The sequence below is a fragment of the Fukomys damarensis genome, unplaced genomic scaffold (assembly GCF_012274545.1).
Source record: "Fukomys damarensis isolate Sample0158 unplaced genomic scaffold, DMR_v1.0_HiC HiC_scaffold_15, whole genome shotgun sequence".
Taxonomy (NCBI): domain Eukaryota; kingdom Metazoa; phylum Chordata; class Mammalia; order Rodentia; family Bathyergidae; genus Fukomys; species Fukomys damarensis.
In genome coordinates, this window is record NW_022900927.1 from 9697162 (window position 1) to 9713794 (window position 16633).

The 16633-nt window shown below is 36.6% G+C and overlaps 1 protein-coding gene across 6 annotated transcripts in view; it reads right to left on the reverse strand.

Annotated features, from left to right (window-relative positions):
• Tmem117 (transmembrane protein 117) overlaps positions 1 to 16633 on the reverse strand; it is a 559715-nt gene that overhangs the window by 8137 nt on the left and 534945 nt on the right. For 2 of the 6 annotated variants that reach the window (XM_033763573.1, XM_033763574.1), the window contains 2 exons: positions 15011 to 15140; positions 1744 to 3416 (listed from right to left, as the gene is read on the reverse strand). The exons of 1 other annotated variant lie outside the window; for it this stretch is intronic. In XM_033763573.1, coding sequence (XP_033619464.1) covers positions 2770 to 3416; positions 15011 to 15140 — 777 coding nt within the window. In that variant the 3' untranslated portion in view covers positions 1744 to 2769. Of the gene's footprint in view, positions 1 to 1743; positions 3417 to 6149; positions 6187 to 15010; positions 15141 to 16633 lie in introns of those variants that run through there. 3 more of the 6 variants (XM_033763577.1, XM_033763575.1, XM_033763578.1) reach the window with 3 other exon arrangements.

The window sequence follows — 16633 nt, forward strand, 5'->3', positions numbered from 1 at the left end:
TCTGCTCGGCATGGAAGAAAATACTATAATTACTGAACAGTAGAAATATGACTGTTTGTAGTCCTTAGGCATTACTACAATTAAGACATGACGTTTGTTAAGCTTTAAGAATTATTTGTTAGTAATTCTTTTAAAAGATTTAAAAAATCCTTTTAAGGTTCAAGTTTGCCACAAATCTTTTTTATATCGCTCATAGTTCAATAGATTTGGTATTGAAAAAGCTCTTTGAGGTCACTATGTCCTGGTTCATGACTCAGGATCCAAGACTAAATATGAGTGAATTCAATTTTGACTTTGATTTTATTTCATGAAATAACTACGTGGTTTAAATGCAGTGTCTACAAATACATAGCAAAAAAGAAAGGAGAACCATGTATACTTTTTTAAAAGGTCATTCTCACTTTATACCATTGAACAGTAGAAAGTCTGGGTTCAAATCTTTTTAAATATTAAAGTGCCATCCTGGAAATTATCGTTTTGTTCTAAATTTATGAAAACTTCAAATAAGATTTTCATATCAACTGATAATTTTTCTTGGCCCTTTCTAGACACACATAAGCACGGGGCTCTGTTTATTTCTTTTTTATCTTCTGCTACATAGATCCTCTTAGTAAGGACTTTTCCGTTAATACTCATGTGAACATTCTCAAAAATTTCCATAAGGAGTGCATACTGATAACAAATATTTTCTAAATCAACCTTCTTTTTCATGCTACAAGAAAATGACTTTGAGAATAAGTATGATTATGGTCCCAAGCTGCATTGTTTAATTGCTCCAGAACTAAGAATTGAATATTCTAGGCTGTGCAAATTTGGTAGTGACCAACATTGCCACATAGTCAGGGATAACACTTCTTTGGATAAGATGGTCCGTGGTTACTATATTGAGCTTGATCTCTGAATTTTCAGTGCCAGAGATATTTATGATTCTAAATACACCATGCATAGCTATTAAAGTAAAAGAGCAGCAGGGGCATGGTTCCAACTGCTTAGTAAACAATTGTAGAAAGATGTTTATTAAAGTTGGCTCTCAAGTGACAGATAAATGCATAGTTCCATTATGCATGCTAAATTCAGCATGCTGAAGTCTTAAAAGCAGATAGATCAAAACAAGAGATATTTTACAAAATAATAAAGATAAAATGCAGCTATTTCAGTATGTATAGGAAAATAATTTTGCCTTAAACATGATCTTCCCTTGGCCCCTCTGTGAATGTGCTTCCATATTTATGAAATAAACTTAAAAGTAAGTCAGTAGCTTGTATTTCTTAACTTGTCTTTCACCAAGTTTTAAAAATCCTACTGATGTGGGCTTTGTGAAGCCAAGATACCAGTGAACTCCCTAAACAAAGAAGTGCCTCACATAATTATTGATTTATAATTCTTATTTATTGGGAGATGCTTAGTTCTTAAAAAAACCAAAACCAAAACCAAAAAAGCACACACAAAACAGATTATTTCGTATACAGTTTTTTTTTTTTCCATTATGTGAGGTTGCATTGCATGATTTTCAGTGTTCCCTTACTCAGGGATAATACATTTTTTGGAGGGTAAGGAAGATCAAACTCAGGACCTTGCTCTTGGAAGGCCAGCGGCAGAACCACTGAGCTAAATCCCAGGCCCAAAGCATTTGTGTGTGTGTGTGTGTGTGTGTGTGTGTGTGTGTGTGTGTGCATGTGTGTACAAGGGATTGAGCTCTGGTCCTTGTGCTTGTGAGGCAGGCGGCAGAACCACTGAGCTAAGTCCCCAGCCCCTTATGTTTCTTAATTTTCATTATCCAGGAACATGTTTATAGAAAAATCTACAAATATTATAGATGGTTGTCCATGGAATCTTCACACGATTACAACGTCAGTTCCTTGGTTGTCTGATACTTTATATAAATGCCAATAAATTTGAGAGTTCCCACAACTGTGCCTTTTTAACCTTTGTTCCCAAAGCTAAAGGGTATGATTTTAAATCAAGTAGCAATTTATCTTTAATTAGGAAAACATAATTAGGTATTATTACCTAATTGCTGTTACTGGTTGGAGAAAGTCACATTTCATGGGCAGTGACCCATGTCGGACTGTCATTCCCTGTGACTGAATTCTGAATTTGTATTTGTATTCGGCAGAGAGCCAATGAAATTTAAAAGGTAAACACTCTGCTTCTCTGCAGTTCAGGTGTGAGTCACCAACTCTGTGGCTAAACAAGAAACCAAGAGAGGGCCAGGGATTTAGCTCAGTGATTCCACCACCTGCCTCACAAGTAAGGACCCATGTTTGATTCCTGGTACCAAAAAAAAAAAAAGAAAGAAAGAAAGAAACCAAGAGATACTTCCTGAAGCATAACTTAGCTCTGTTTCCTGCTCAGAAATCAAGTACAAATCAATGATATAAAAAAAATCCCATGTGAAATAGGTCAGAGAACTGTTCCACACTTCATTTCTGGTACAGTTAAAAAGTTTAAAGTCTCAAGGCACCACTATGATTGAACATCAGATACATGGGTAATCAGCTAATCTACTATGCTGTAAAGTCAGTAAATAGCTTGTGCAATAGTTGAAAGCAATCTCTAGACAACTGTTAAGTGTACAATAGGCACATGTATTATAATACAAATAGAAACAATGAATCCTAGAAAAAGCATGTTGAGCACCGTTGTGGCATTGTTTGTATTTCTTTACTTAATACTACGTAAACTTTACATTTACAAAAGGAAAGACTAACTTTTGAAAGTTACACTCAAGGTTGGTTTTTGTGCTATCTCCACATTAAGCAAATGAAATTAGTTCGTAGGTGTACTTTTAGAAGTCGTTGGGTCTTGATCAGCTTCTGTTGCACTGGTAGATTCATTCAAGTGAGAGCTCAAGTTTTCTGAGGTCAGGTGAGAAGACTTGTAGACAATCTCATTGAAGTCAGACCTGATGCAAACCAAAGGAGGGTCACTCAGTGGATCTTCTACTGAGACTTGGGTGTTTTCTCTAGTGATTCCCATGTCTTTGCTATGTTCTGATGGAGATTTTCTTTTCATGCGAGTGTAAGTTTTGTCTTGATTCTCCATGCCTTGCTCATTTTTCAGAAACCTTCCAAAGAACCAAATGAAGAATCCGAACCATACAAAAGCTATCAAACTCGGAACAAAGGCCAGACACTTGACATCAAGGCTTGCCCCTATAAACCTGCTGTGTAAGAACATGTCCCCCTCAACATACGTTTTATTAGTCTGAGGGTTAGTGTGATTGGACCTCCATTCCCAAGATAGCTTGGTTCTGTTCAAATCCTTCAAGCTCTCCAAGTCTTTCACTGTATATATTTTCTGCCCTGGCCCAATGTACTGTCCATATTCATGAGGTTTATAAAATATTTGGTTCTTCCACATATTAAGGTCCAAAATCAAGACAAGAAAGATAATTCCATAGTTAAACCATTTACCTGCATTTAAAAAGAAATGCTGCATTAATCAAAGGCCCATAAAATTGCAGAGGGATTTTTCTCAATAAAATGAAATGATAATATCACAACATAAATCATTAGTGTTTTAGATCTGTTAACAATTAATTTTGACAGTGCTATGCTGCCATAAAGAGAATTGGCAAATTAAATTTACTAAATGCATTTGAGGCTTATGAAAATGTAACTGTAGACCCCTGAGTCAATAACTTATGATAGCAATAAAATTAAGTTTCCTTTTTTTAAAGGCACCACAACTATACTCAAACATGACTCTGTACGGTATATTCTCTGCAAGATTTCATGTAATGTTGAAAACAAAATTATAATGAAATTCTTTGAAAAGTCCAATATATGATTGAACATCTCTTAGCGTTTTATAATTATGTTTAGGGAAGAAATAAATCATTTTAAATACAAGCACAGTAGTATATCAATTGAATTCACATTGCTATTTGTAGGTGATCTGTTGATTAAGCCATTAGTTGATGTGATTCAAATCAATAATCCTTGAGCATTTAAGACCATAGAAATAATTGCATCAGATCTTCATTGAACAGAATGCATTTGTCAGACACATAAATATAACCAAAGCTAATGAACTGCTTTAAAAACATGATTTGGAGGAATTGTAGCTACTATTATTTCTTTGTAGTATTTAAAATCTTACATGAATAAGATGTTATTTAGTGATATGTTATCAAATGAAATCTTCATATTTGCAAAAGGAAAGAATATTGAAAATTTTCCAATGGATACTAGATAAATATGATATTTATTATAAATATTACAAATATTACAGTGTGAAGTATATAATAATATAGTAATATCTACTTCACAGGCTTGTGGTAGCAAAGTAGGTAATATATGTAACAGGCTCTAAAAGTTTTAGTTATGATTTTATGTATTAAGCCCAAACTATTTTCTTTTATATATGAAGATAGAACTATTGAACATTATTAATTTACTACTTTCATATGATTACATATTTTGCAAATATATTAGACCAGAATGTATAGCTACTTTAAAATGTAGAAAATATAACCATGGGGAGTTTAGGAAAGTATTTATCATTATCATCATATTTTTTCAAGCTTCTACTATATGCAAGGCTGGAGGACATTATTGTGGCTCCAAAATTTACCTGCTGCGTGGTTTTGGCCAGTTGCTTAAATTCTCTAAAGCACAGTTTCTTTACATGCAGAAAATAAAAGAGTATTTATTAAAGTTGTTTGCATTTTGTGAGATTGTTAGATGATAAACACAATGGCTGTTAAATAGTAGGGACTCAGTAAACTATTACTATTAATTATTAAAGCCTTTCCTAAACCATGGCAATGTATCCATTTTCATGAGAAGATACAACTTGTTCTCTATGAAGAGTATTTTTACATAAATGACATATCGATGTTAACATTTTTTGTTTGATTACATCTCTCTGGCTTGACTTTTCTTACTTTGTTTTCTTATTAGTATGAACAGGTTCTGGATTGCAAGATATAAGGAGTGATTTGAATTTAGTGTCAAATGTTACAAATATTTTAGCATGTCTGGAATCAAGGTTACCAATTGCTTGCTAGCTTGGATATGTAAAACAAAAATCAAATACAAAGGCAAACGTTCTTACTAAATATTCATTGTGTTCCAATAATGTAGGTTATCTTTGTAGATGGTGATGATATACATTTCTACCTTTCAAAGGGAATTAATCATCTCTTTGGGGATACAGAAGAGGGACATCAACAGATAATAAGAAGCTACATTTGAGAGATACTAGATGAGTGATACAAACTATAAATGTTGTAGATGTTAAAAGCATGGAAATAACAATTCATGTGCTCACTGAGGGAAAGGCAGGACAGACACTTGGACAGTTTTGTACTACTTGAAGTTTATGCTTTTAGTCTGGTGCAGATAGAAGAGCATACTGAAATGGGGAGAGGAGGAGGGGGTGAAGAGAGGGCAGGGACAAGGGAAAAAAATGAGAACCAAGACCTGGCATGTAAAGCTACAAGATCCCAGGAATGAATGTAACTGTATTGTATACCTAAAATGTACCGATAAACTCAATAAAGAAAAGAACAACATACTGAGAAACATGAAATGATATAGAAGAGAGGAACAAAGGGGAGGGAAGAGGGAAATTCTGGAGAATATTGCTGAAAAAGAAAGGCTGAGAGGGATACAGACAGTTGCAGAGGAAAAGTTCATAGGCTCTCATCTATAATCTGTGGTTTCCATGGCAGAATAAGTTATAGAGGGGCGCTGGGCTTGTCTCTTCTGTAGGAGAGTTACACTTACTCCCTGTTTCAGATATTGCAAAGCCAGGATGGTAGAGGCAAAGGTCCTTGAGCCTGTATGCCTGACCACCACCTTCTTGACTCTCAAGAGGCTGGGGTAATTGTGCACCTCTCTTTAGGTCTTTTAAAAATAAAATCTCTTATAAAGGGTTCTATGTTTCTAGGATGAAAAGGATATTAAAAGGAAGCTAGCAGCATCTCAGAATCAGGGAATATAAATAAAAATATTTAAGAATTTAGCAAGAGTGGTTTCCTGGTAGGGAGGAGATGCTCAACAAGTGTTAATTGGCAAAAAGAAAACTGCAGAGTTTATAAGTGAGTAGATGCTGAGAAAGAACACGGAGGACAAGATGAACTTTTTTTTCCTGTTTTCAAATCGTTTTTCTACCAATGTTGAGTCAGTCTGACCACTTACCTTTCACAACAAAGAGGCATTTCATTTCTCAAATGACCTGAAATTTGAATATTTAGGTGGGTGAGGAAGGACCGAATTAAAAATCTGTCCCCTAACTTCACTGAAAGGATCCAATTGCTCCAACACATCTTTACCAATTTACGAAAGGCAGAACATCAATGACAAAAGGTTCAGGCTGGAAATCAGCAGACGGAGGTCTCATAGTAATACTAACTTAAGTAATGCTAACCTTGATAACTTGTTTAGCCTCTCGTGACCACAGTTATATTATTTTCAAGTGAGGTAGCTAACTAAAGGTCTTTTAGTTCTATGAGTCTGCCTTTCTTTCCCAAATCCTACTTACCAGCTATCGGGAAGAGCACAAATTTTTCTTCTGTGAAATGGAGAATAATATCGGTGTAACTACCTCAGAAAAATTTTGTGTGGATAAAATGAGAGGCTATATTTAAAAGTTCTCTGAAATATATTGTTTGCCAAAACCGTACTGGTATTATTTCTCCAATTTCTTCATCATTACAAGTTATACTGGGTCTTAGCAAAAGAATGGAGGGAAAAAAGGCTATAACAAAGATCTATCCTAAAGATTATTGAATATTTCAGTTTCGATCAACTACCATGAATTACTGAGCATTGACATCCATAGGTAGATGCCACAGGAGCACTTATCCAAGAGGACCCAGTGTGTAGCTATGTGTAAATATGCCTTGTAAATCAGCTTTTTTATTATAATGAAAAACACTTAGCAATTAATAGTTTGTTTACAGTTTGTACTGGAATTGGCCCTGCGCAGAGAAAAGACCTTTTATATACAAAAGTTTTGAGGCTAAACACAGGGGATAATGCACTCCCTCCCCCCATTTGAGTGGGGGCTGAGCCACATGGGGCTGAGCGACACCCAGGAGTGGAGGACCCTGCTTCGCTGACATAACAAGCTCTTGGACCCTCCTGCGGACTGAGCAAGGCCCACCCCCACTGTCATGGCCACTCAACCTAAACTTGAAGCCGATACAAGGTAGGAGAAATGGCTCTTCTTTTAATTTTTGTTTGTTTGCCCCACCTGACATGACCTCGGGTCCATTTATCTATTTGTACAGAGGAAGGACGTGCATCTTTTTCTCCATCATCCATTGTTTTCATTTTCCCCACACAGTGTTTCGTTACCTTGGTAATGCATTCTCCTCTGTAAAAAATATATTCTTTTACCCTCTGAGCTATGGTAAACTAGGAGACAAAGTCAGGTAGGGAAACTCAATATCCGTGTTCTTGTCTGCAAAACAAGGGAGTTTAGCTACGTAATCCTTAAGGTTTCTTCACACCCTAAAAGTTCTTTTATGAGTCTGTGAAATAAAAATCACCTAAACCGTATGTTTTATGATGGACTGGAAAATCTCACCATTAGCGAAAAATAGATGGAATACAGTTTTTAGGTACAGAAATTTTCCTTAAAAATGTGCATTCGGAGAAACTCTATTTGCCTTAAAGAAGATTGAGTCCCTTAAATGAACCACATGAAAAGCAAGTAACACACAAAAAAGGAAAGAGTAGAAAGTATTTATATATTCTACAGCCATTTTCCCAAGTGTGTTGTTGTGAATATAAGATCAAGAGGTTTGGTATTTCAGCATTAATCATAAGAGAGATTTTGCATTTCCTCCTGTTGCTTCGACTACATACCATAATGTAAATCAGCAAGGAAGTAAAGTAAGAATCCATGCATTATTGCTATTAATTTCCTTGTTGAAATATCTCACTGTCTTCTTTAATGAGAAATCACTGCATGGTGTTGGTGAAATTACCTCTTTCTTGTATTTTGTATTTTTAATGAATCTTACTGATTGTCAAAAATGGTATTATAATGGAAATTGTTTGTATCTTTTTATTGTGTGGGAGTTTATGAATCCTGTGAGAATTAATTTTTAAAGGGCTCTTTATTAAATATTCTCACTTACCATAGCAAATGGCAACAGTTTGATGGAAAGTTATTTTCTCAACTGAGGGAAAAAAATCTATATTTTACCATATAATGTACTTTAATGAGCCAAATAGTCAATTATTTTATATTTTTAATCCTTCACTCAGCAGAGTTCCTACTTAGCCTTGTAATTCAACTGTGCTGTGACCACTGCCCTACCAACTGTATGACACTAGTTGGCTAGACATCCAGGACAGGTATATGGAAGAATCACACTCCACAAAGCCATTTAGGATCATCAGTGGGGCATCCAGAAACCATGGAATTGAAGATGAGTTTTGGATACATTAAAATAATAGCTTTTCCTCTTGACTATATTCAATGTTTTCTTCTTCCAGACAGAGCAGGGAAAACGGGGCTCAGTGAGTTAGCACCATTCAGATCTCTCCCCAGGTTATTTAGGGCTATCTAGAAACCACACTGAGTGTTTGGGTTACCGTGGAAACCATTTAGTAAATTGAAGATATTTGCTTACTAATTTATGAATTAAAAATGATTTACAAGACTGAAAAAGCAAATGGATATAGCTTTTCAAAGAGTCTCTCTTGTCACTGCTACTTTCTAAATGGGAGACCATTCCTGAGGAAGTCATCCAATATGACAAATACAGGTAGTGGTAGGTCACTTTGTTATAATAAAAATAAAAAAAACAAGCAGGTTTATTTAATTAAATGACCCTTAGACAATGACATATTGGAAGTTAGGAATTGTGCTGTGTTTGTTTCTGTTCCTTAGATTCTAACATGGGTTTTGACACATATTAATTCAGAAAAATGTCTGTTAACCAACATAAAACTCTGAGACATTGTGTCTAGGAAAATAAAAATAATGAGATTCTAGTGTTTCAAATCAAAAGCACCTGTCACAATTATCGTATAGATTCCAGGAAATTGCTAAAAATAGAGTATACTCTGGAAAATTGGGAAAAGTGACACATTAAAGTCTCAGAGATTATGATTAATCACACATTCCAAATCCTTCCTTTGGCTGTAAAGACAATTCCTGAAGTGCAGGTGAATTTTATCACAAAAATGCCCATATATGAATAAATGAAGATGGGATGCCACAGCTTCAGTAGGCGAGACCAGCACAGGTTCAGCAAGGACTGAAAGGTTATAGGCAAGGCAAAGCCACCATGGGTCTGAAAAAGGAACTGCTGCTCTTTAAGTAAACATCGTTAACTCTTAGACCTGTGCAAATGCATTAAAAATAGAAATTACTTCAGGAGAGACTGGGGAAAAAAATCCCAACTGAGAACAGCAAGAGGTCTTTGTGTACTTTGGATAAATTCATGATCTTTGGAGACTGTCACTGTGTACCAGATATATCATATTTCCTTATAACAAGTTCCTTGCTAATTTTGTCACATGGAATACTCTGCCGGATGGACCACTGTCCCACCCCTACCCAGCACTTCCCTCCATCTGATCAACACAGGAGAACTCTTTAAGGACATACTCTCTGGGAACTTGTTTGCTGGAAATCATGTGCCTATGGAAATAACGAAGGGTTCTTATTCATTATTTTTCACATTCTTGCTATTGCAAAGCACCTATGCCCTCACACCACTCAGGAAACAGAAATAGAACACAGACACTTCAGAGGCTTGTTTGCTTCCACATTTTCCATTTTTGCCAAAAGGGCTCCCGTGGGCATCATTGTGCCAACAGTGTGACTTCTCTCCTCACAGCTGCACAGGCCTTCCTTCTAGCCTTTCCCCAACCCCCTCCTAATTTACTCAGACGATGGCCACCATTGGGATACCTCCTTTGTCTGGCTGGGATGACAGATGGCAGAGCTTCCTATGGGACTGGCATTAATAGGACTCAGAGGAGTTCCCAAGACTGAATTGAGAAGCTATTCTTCTCTCCTCCTCTAGAGACTTAGTGCACTGTGATTTTAAATCCACCTGTGTACTCACCTTATAGGTAAAAGGGAAGAGGGGAGAGGCAATCATTATACAGTTGCTTTTAGCATTTATTTTAAGAGCGGAACAGTGGACTTGGGCTAATGAACCAATGTGACTTACTCACTAACCAGTCAACCCCTTTGTTAGTGTAGTCAAAATTCCAAAAAATATATATTTTCTCACACCCTTGAACAAAGATGATTTATTTTTCTAAACTGCAGCCAAGCTTATAAAATCAAAGTTCATACATGCTGCAGCACGCCATCTGTCAAGGGGGATCTAGATGAGCTAAACAGATGCAACAATTCAAGTAATTTCTGACATACATAAACAAAGCTAGCTTGGAATCAGTATTAAAAAAGACTCAAGTCCTAAATGCTTTAAAAATGTCTATGAGAACTCATCCATGTCCTAGAACAATCTCCACACACTGTGTTTCCCTGGAAGAGAGGATTTTCCATTCTTAGCCTTCTTGTGCCTGAGGACTGCAGACAGTAGGTAATGGCAGAGAACTCAGAATAATGAATAAATGGTAAGAGACCTCTCTCTTTCTCTGCCCCCTCAATGTTTTGGAACTAAATGGGAACACAAACTCTGGATAAATGAAAGGAAAAAATTCTAGTAAAAAAATGTGAAAGTTTATGGGCTGCTTACTACATGGCATAGAGTGCTCTAAGTGCCTTGTACATACTCATTAATTCTTAAAACAATCCTATGGAATAAGTAGCATTACTGCCCTCATTTAAGATACAAAAACTGAGTCTCTTGAATTTTAAAGAACTTGATGAGGGCCATACCACTGGTAAGTACAGAGCTAGAGACCATTGTGCTCCGCTGATTTAGAATGTACTGACTCTCTTCTCTAGATCCTAGGACTATTGGAGCTGCAAACAAGCTGGAAACATCTCAGACTCTGGGCAACCATTAGCTTTCCTTGACTAAGCCTTTCTAGAAACACAGCCTGATAAAGAAACAGAGGAAGCAATCTAGGGTCTGCAAGATCTCTTCTTATCCCTGGCTCTGGGTTCCTCTGTGGTCACCTGGACTAGCATCTTTCTGCAATCATGCTCCAACTTGAGGACTTTTCTGTTGGACCCTGCTCTGAACTTTCCAGCTCCTACAGGGGCTCTACTATGTGCCTTTCTCACTGGCTACCAATTTCCATTAAATTTTATTTATGCTCTTTGGCTTTTGATTTTTACAGTAGCATATGAAAATAATGAAAATTGATATAAGAGGAATTCTGCCCATAGCGAATGTTTCTTGGTCTCAGTGTTTCTCTGACAATGGTCCTTGGGTGCTTGTTCAAGTATCAGTTGGAGCATCTGAGAGAATGGTGGATTTCAGGCTCTGCCTCACACCTCAGGCATTGGATTCTGGGTGTACAGCTGGAGAATTTTTTGTTTTTTGGTTTTTTTTCAATAAGCTCTCTATGTGATTCACACACACACACACACACACACACACACTAAAACACACACACACACTACCTGTCTCTCTGGGAGATGAGTGTGGAGGAAGAGAGTGGGCAGAAATAAACTGTGCATGTGTGTGTGTGCGTGTGTGTGTGTGTAAATTATAATATTACATGTTATATATGTATTTACTTTCATTCTTACCAAATTGTCGTGTTACACACACACACACGCACACACACACTAAAACACACACACACACTAAAGTTGTAGACTCACTGATGGATACAAGGTTTCATACTAAATTACCTCAGTGGTGAGACTGCATTTTCTTACTAAGGAAAGCAGTAAGACCTTCATTAAAACAAAGTCTGTGGAGGACTTGGTCGACCAGTTAGCTTCTGCAGTTCACATGGAGATTCACAGTGTCCTTACTATTGAGAATATTAAAATATATAACAAAGTGCAATGTTGTGGAAATTTTATATAGGTTATTCCCCAGAAACAACTGTCTTATTTAGTGATGTAAAATAAAAGACCTTTCACAGAGGACTAGTTGCTAGCATAGAGTGAACTCAGGAAAATCTTCAACTGATTACAAGAAAAGAGGGAGCAGCAGAAACAGCAGGAAAGAGAGGAGGAAAACTCTGACTTTCTTCAGCCTCCAAGTGTGTAGCCCTCATCCCAAGAATTTTAATCCAGAACAAGCTACATTCATCACAAATTGGATTTAATTTGTTTATGGTGGAGCCCTTCACTCCAAAATGCTCACCCACTCTGTTTTATTTTGAATTTAAACTCCACAGGCATTCCCAGTAGATCCAAGGAACCACTATTTGCATGATGAGTTTCAGGGAAATAGTCTAACGTCATCTATGGGCCCTTGATCAGACCAACCAGGTCAGAACCATTGCGGCTGGAGAACAGCAATCCCTACATTTATAAAGTTCCTCCAGTTGATTTGGCAATCAGCAAACCCTGCACCAAGATTATAGAATATTCTCACCTTCTGGAAAATCTTACTAATGTACAGTCTCCAGTATAAAAATTGAGTCTTCCTATGCAATTTTTAGAAAATACTATTTGGTGGGACAAGAGTTTGAAGCCATGTATCTGCTTCTCTGTAAGTAACACAGTAAGCTTTATCCTAAAGCTGCATACATGGCCTCCTTCCAAAGTGCCACATACAATTTCTAGATGTAATTTTATATTCATTTTTAAATAAAGCATTCCAATTTGTGCAAACATTAAATACTACAAGCCTTGAATCTGCCCTTTCTGTAAATCATATCTATATAGCAAAGCCATGTAAAATAGCACTACTTTAAAAATTTAACAGCTTCATTTTTTTCAAACCAATGTATTCACCAATTCTTTTCTTTCTTTTCTCTTAACCCAATGTTCCTGCATGTAAGCAGTTCATTTTTATCAGGCATCCTCATAGTCAGAGACAATATTGGTGCAGCAGCAGCCTGGGACAAGGGCTCATAGCAAGAACAGATGGACCAGGCAAAAGCCTACCCAAAGGAATATGACAATGTCCTGTGTGTGACAGCTGTTTTAGAAGTCCAAGTGGGTAGCGTGCTTCAGAGATTAAGTGGGGACTCTGAAACCACATTATGTGACCTGAACTAAAATTGATTGATTTATCCACTGAATTTAATAGAAGGATATCATTCATTCTGAATAGGAAAAGATGCTTGCTGCATCTTCCCTATTCATGAGCTCATTCTCCAATTTGAGAAGGTTGCCTCATGCTCCAAGCATAAAACAGCCCCATATCTGGGAAAGCACAGGTTTTTTTCCCCCTGATACTCAGAGGCTTTCTGTACTTGGGCTATTTTTATTCAGCAGCACAGACGGTAGTATAAGCACAGATTTCTTCAGCAGTTTTTATTATAGCAGGTGTGGGATCCTAGGCTATTGTCCTTAAAACACACGTTCACTTCCTGAATTTGAACAGCTTGAGAACTAATGCCACTCTTTATCTGTGATCATTCAGCTGTCTACTTCTTGTTATAAGGGAAAAAATGGTACAAAACCTAACTCCAGGAAATCTTTTTTTAGATGAAAATGACTGAGATGTCATGAAAGACTATTATAATAAATCATATTTTAGTCATTTCAAAAGCAGGAAATATCTGAAAATGAAACAATCTGGGGCCCCACAAAAGAATCACTTGAGACAAACCTGTGCTTAGACACAGCAGTAGGTTTTACAAAATCAAACGATAAGTGGTCTACCTTATCATATAATATATCATATCAATGAGACTGATTGGTGCACTGAATACTATTGTCTTGATCCCAGCAGCAAAAAAAAAAAAAAAAAAGGAATAAAGTGGTTTAATGTTGAAAATATATACCAAACTGTGAAAAAGAACCACCCAGTGAGCAAGATCAAAGCAGAGCTGTACACGGCAGACGGCAGAAATGACTATCCATATTGAAGATTGGTTCTTCCCTCTTTGTTAATTATACAAGGGCTGATCAAACATTTTACTCCAGTCACACTGCTACTAATTTCCCTCAAAATATTCCCTCTGTGTTTGAGCTCACTTATCCCAACATCTTTGCCACTTTCTGGAGCAGTTCTGGAAGTTCTCTTCTGTGAGTTTCTTTATAAAGTGTGATAAAAATTCAGTGAGTGCTGCAGCCGCCATCCAGTGGAAGTCGCCCTTGGAAACCATTACGGCATGTTTTTCTCCATTTTATTTACAAGACCTGGTATCACGCGACTTCTGATTTCTTTCACAAGGTCAAAGTGATCATGAAAGGTAAACGTTTTGAATCAATTCTGTACATCAAGGCAGACCCGGCAGCATAACTAAGGACATGTAGGAGGACTTCTAGAACTGCCTCGGAAAGTAGCAACAATGATGAGGTGTGTTTGAGTGAGGGAGCTATTTTAATGCAGATTGTCAGCAATGACACTTTTACAGTAACACATTTTAAACACATTTAAATATTTACTGTATTTTTTTTCATGCCTCATATACAGGTATGCTAGACCTGCCACTGAAGGGGTCTGGTACTTCCCTGCTCTCCTTTATTTATTTAATCAGGCTACCTGCTACTTATCAGCAATGCAAGAAGAATGAAAATTTTCTCTTCTAAGAGAAGATCATATCATATCTAAGATATGATATGATATCATATATCATATCAATGAAGAGATGAAAAATTTCTCTTCTAAGTAAGGCGGTGAAGAAGCAGGTAAGCCTTAATCATTTTTCCCAACTACTTATCAGCAATGCAACATGAGAGTAGATGAAAAATTTCTCTTCTAAGTAAGGCGGTGAAGAAGCAGGTAAGCCTTAATCATTTTTCCCACTCTTTCCATTTCCATCTGCCTGCTAGATGCTAACACTGAAAATGCCAAAGCCACCAGTATCCTAGATCTCCCACTGATAGCATCACATTTCCACCCAACCTGGAACCATCTTGTATTGGTAAGTGAGGGAGAGATTAAATTAAATATATGCTTCTTAATGTTATAGTTTGCTCTCTTACAGCAAGCACTGCCTAGGAGACCATCAGCTGTGTTCCAAGTTATATACCACACCTGTTATGTGAATGCGATATTCTTCCTTAAAGATCTTCTGAAAGAAAGGGATCTTGAACTGCATGTGAGGAGTGTGCAGCCCAGGGAGGTTTACATCGACATCACCCATGAAGTGTGGGAATTCCCAGTCCTGTCAGAGAAAATCAATATAAAAACATATTTGTGATTTGTTCCTAAGTAGCAAAACACCCCAAATTGACTTTTTATAAGCACTTATTTTAAAATCATTTAAATGCAGACAGCTGTTGGGTGTATCAGTTTCATTCTGTGATGGTTATTTTATGTACTTTAGGTAGCAGTATGCTTTCAAAATCAAAATTAAGTCATAATTTAGATTTTTCTCTTTAATGTGGTAATAAGAGACTAGCACAGAAATTATTTGTATCTATGCATGTTCATCTCTTTCATTTTGGAGAATTTTTTAGAAGATGGAAGATGTGTATTTAATAAATTTGGAACAAATTTACTATATTTTGCTTCACTACTTTAAAAAATATGAACTCTATAATAGCATCTATTATATAAGAATACAGAGGTTTTGATTAATTTCACCAAGTCCTTCAACTCACACCCAGGGACTTTTATTAATCATCTCTGCTATACGCTGTTATAGAGTGCACAAATGCCAAAGACTTTTATTCTGTTCTTTTGCTATTCAGATTGATTTGAGCCAAAAGATGGAGAAGTTGACATGACAGCATGAGAAACCCACAGTGAATTAATTTCCTAGTTGCCATTAGTTTTTTCCTTGTAGTCAAGGCAAAACTGGGCAGGATTATTCTCTCTCTTGGAAGAAATGGAAATAGGTGAATAAGAGGTCAGGTTTAGGTGTCTCATCTGAGAATGATTTTTAGCTAGAGGCATCAAATCCGAGGTCCTAATTAGCACAAGAAGAAAGACTACTAATTTGAAGAGACATTTGAAATGGACAATGGACAGCAGTATGGTGAAAAAATAAGAACCAAGACCTGTCATGGAAAGGTTACAAGATCCCAATGATGAATGTAACAGTATTGTTTGCTTTAAATGTACCAATAAACTTAACAGGAAAAATACACTTTATATATAATTTCACATTTAATACATAAATTACCACTAAATGATCAGCCCTATATTAGGTTAATATTTTTAGCCAGCTTGAATGTAAAACCATCATGAACAGAATATTAGTTACTTTCAATATATCAATTCAACATAAACAGTTAAATATATCCAAGGCTTCTACAAATGCAGCTGATGGAGATTGCTAACGACACTTTGCCAGGGTGTTTTAGGGGTGTTGGTGTCCACTCCAACCTGCTAAGTATTCTAGATAAGAGAGACAGAGCCCCAAAGAGGGGACAGTGTATGGTCACAGAGACCAGCAGAGCCTTCAGTGTCTATCAGCTTTCTGATCTATGGGCCATTTCCAGCTTCTGATAGGAATTAAATGAACCAAATGAAAAATGCAAAGATGTGGCATCATCCTTTTATCAATGTGTACAGAAATCTCCTGTTGTTCTCACTTCCCCTGTCTTGTAGGTATCAGCAGCAAATCGATGTGCAATTTGGGAATTTTCAAAAACCCAAACCATGAGGTATGAATGAGTATTTTGATCAGTAATATTAGTAGAAACAGGATTG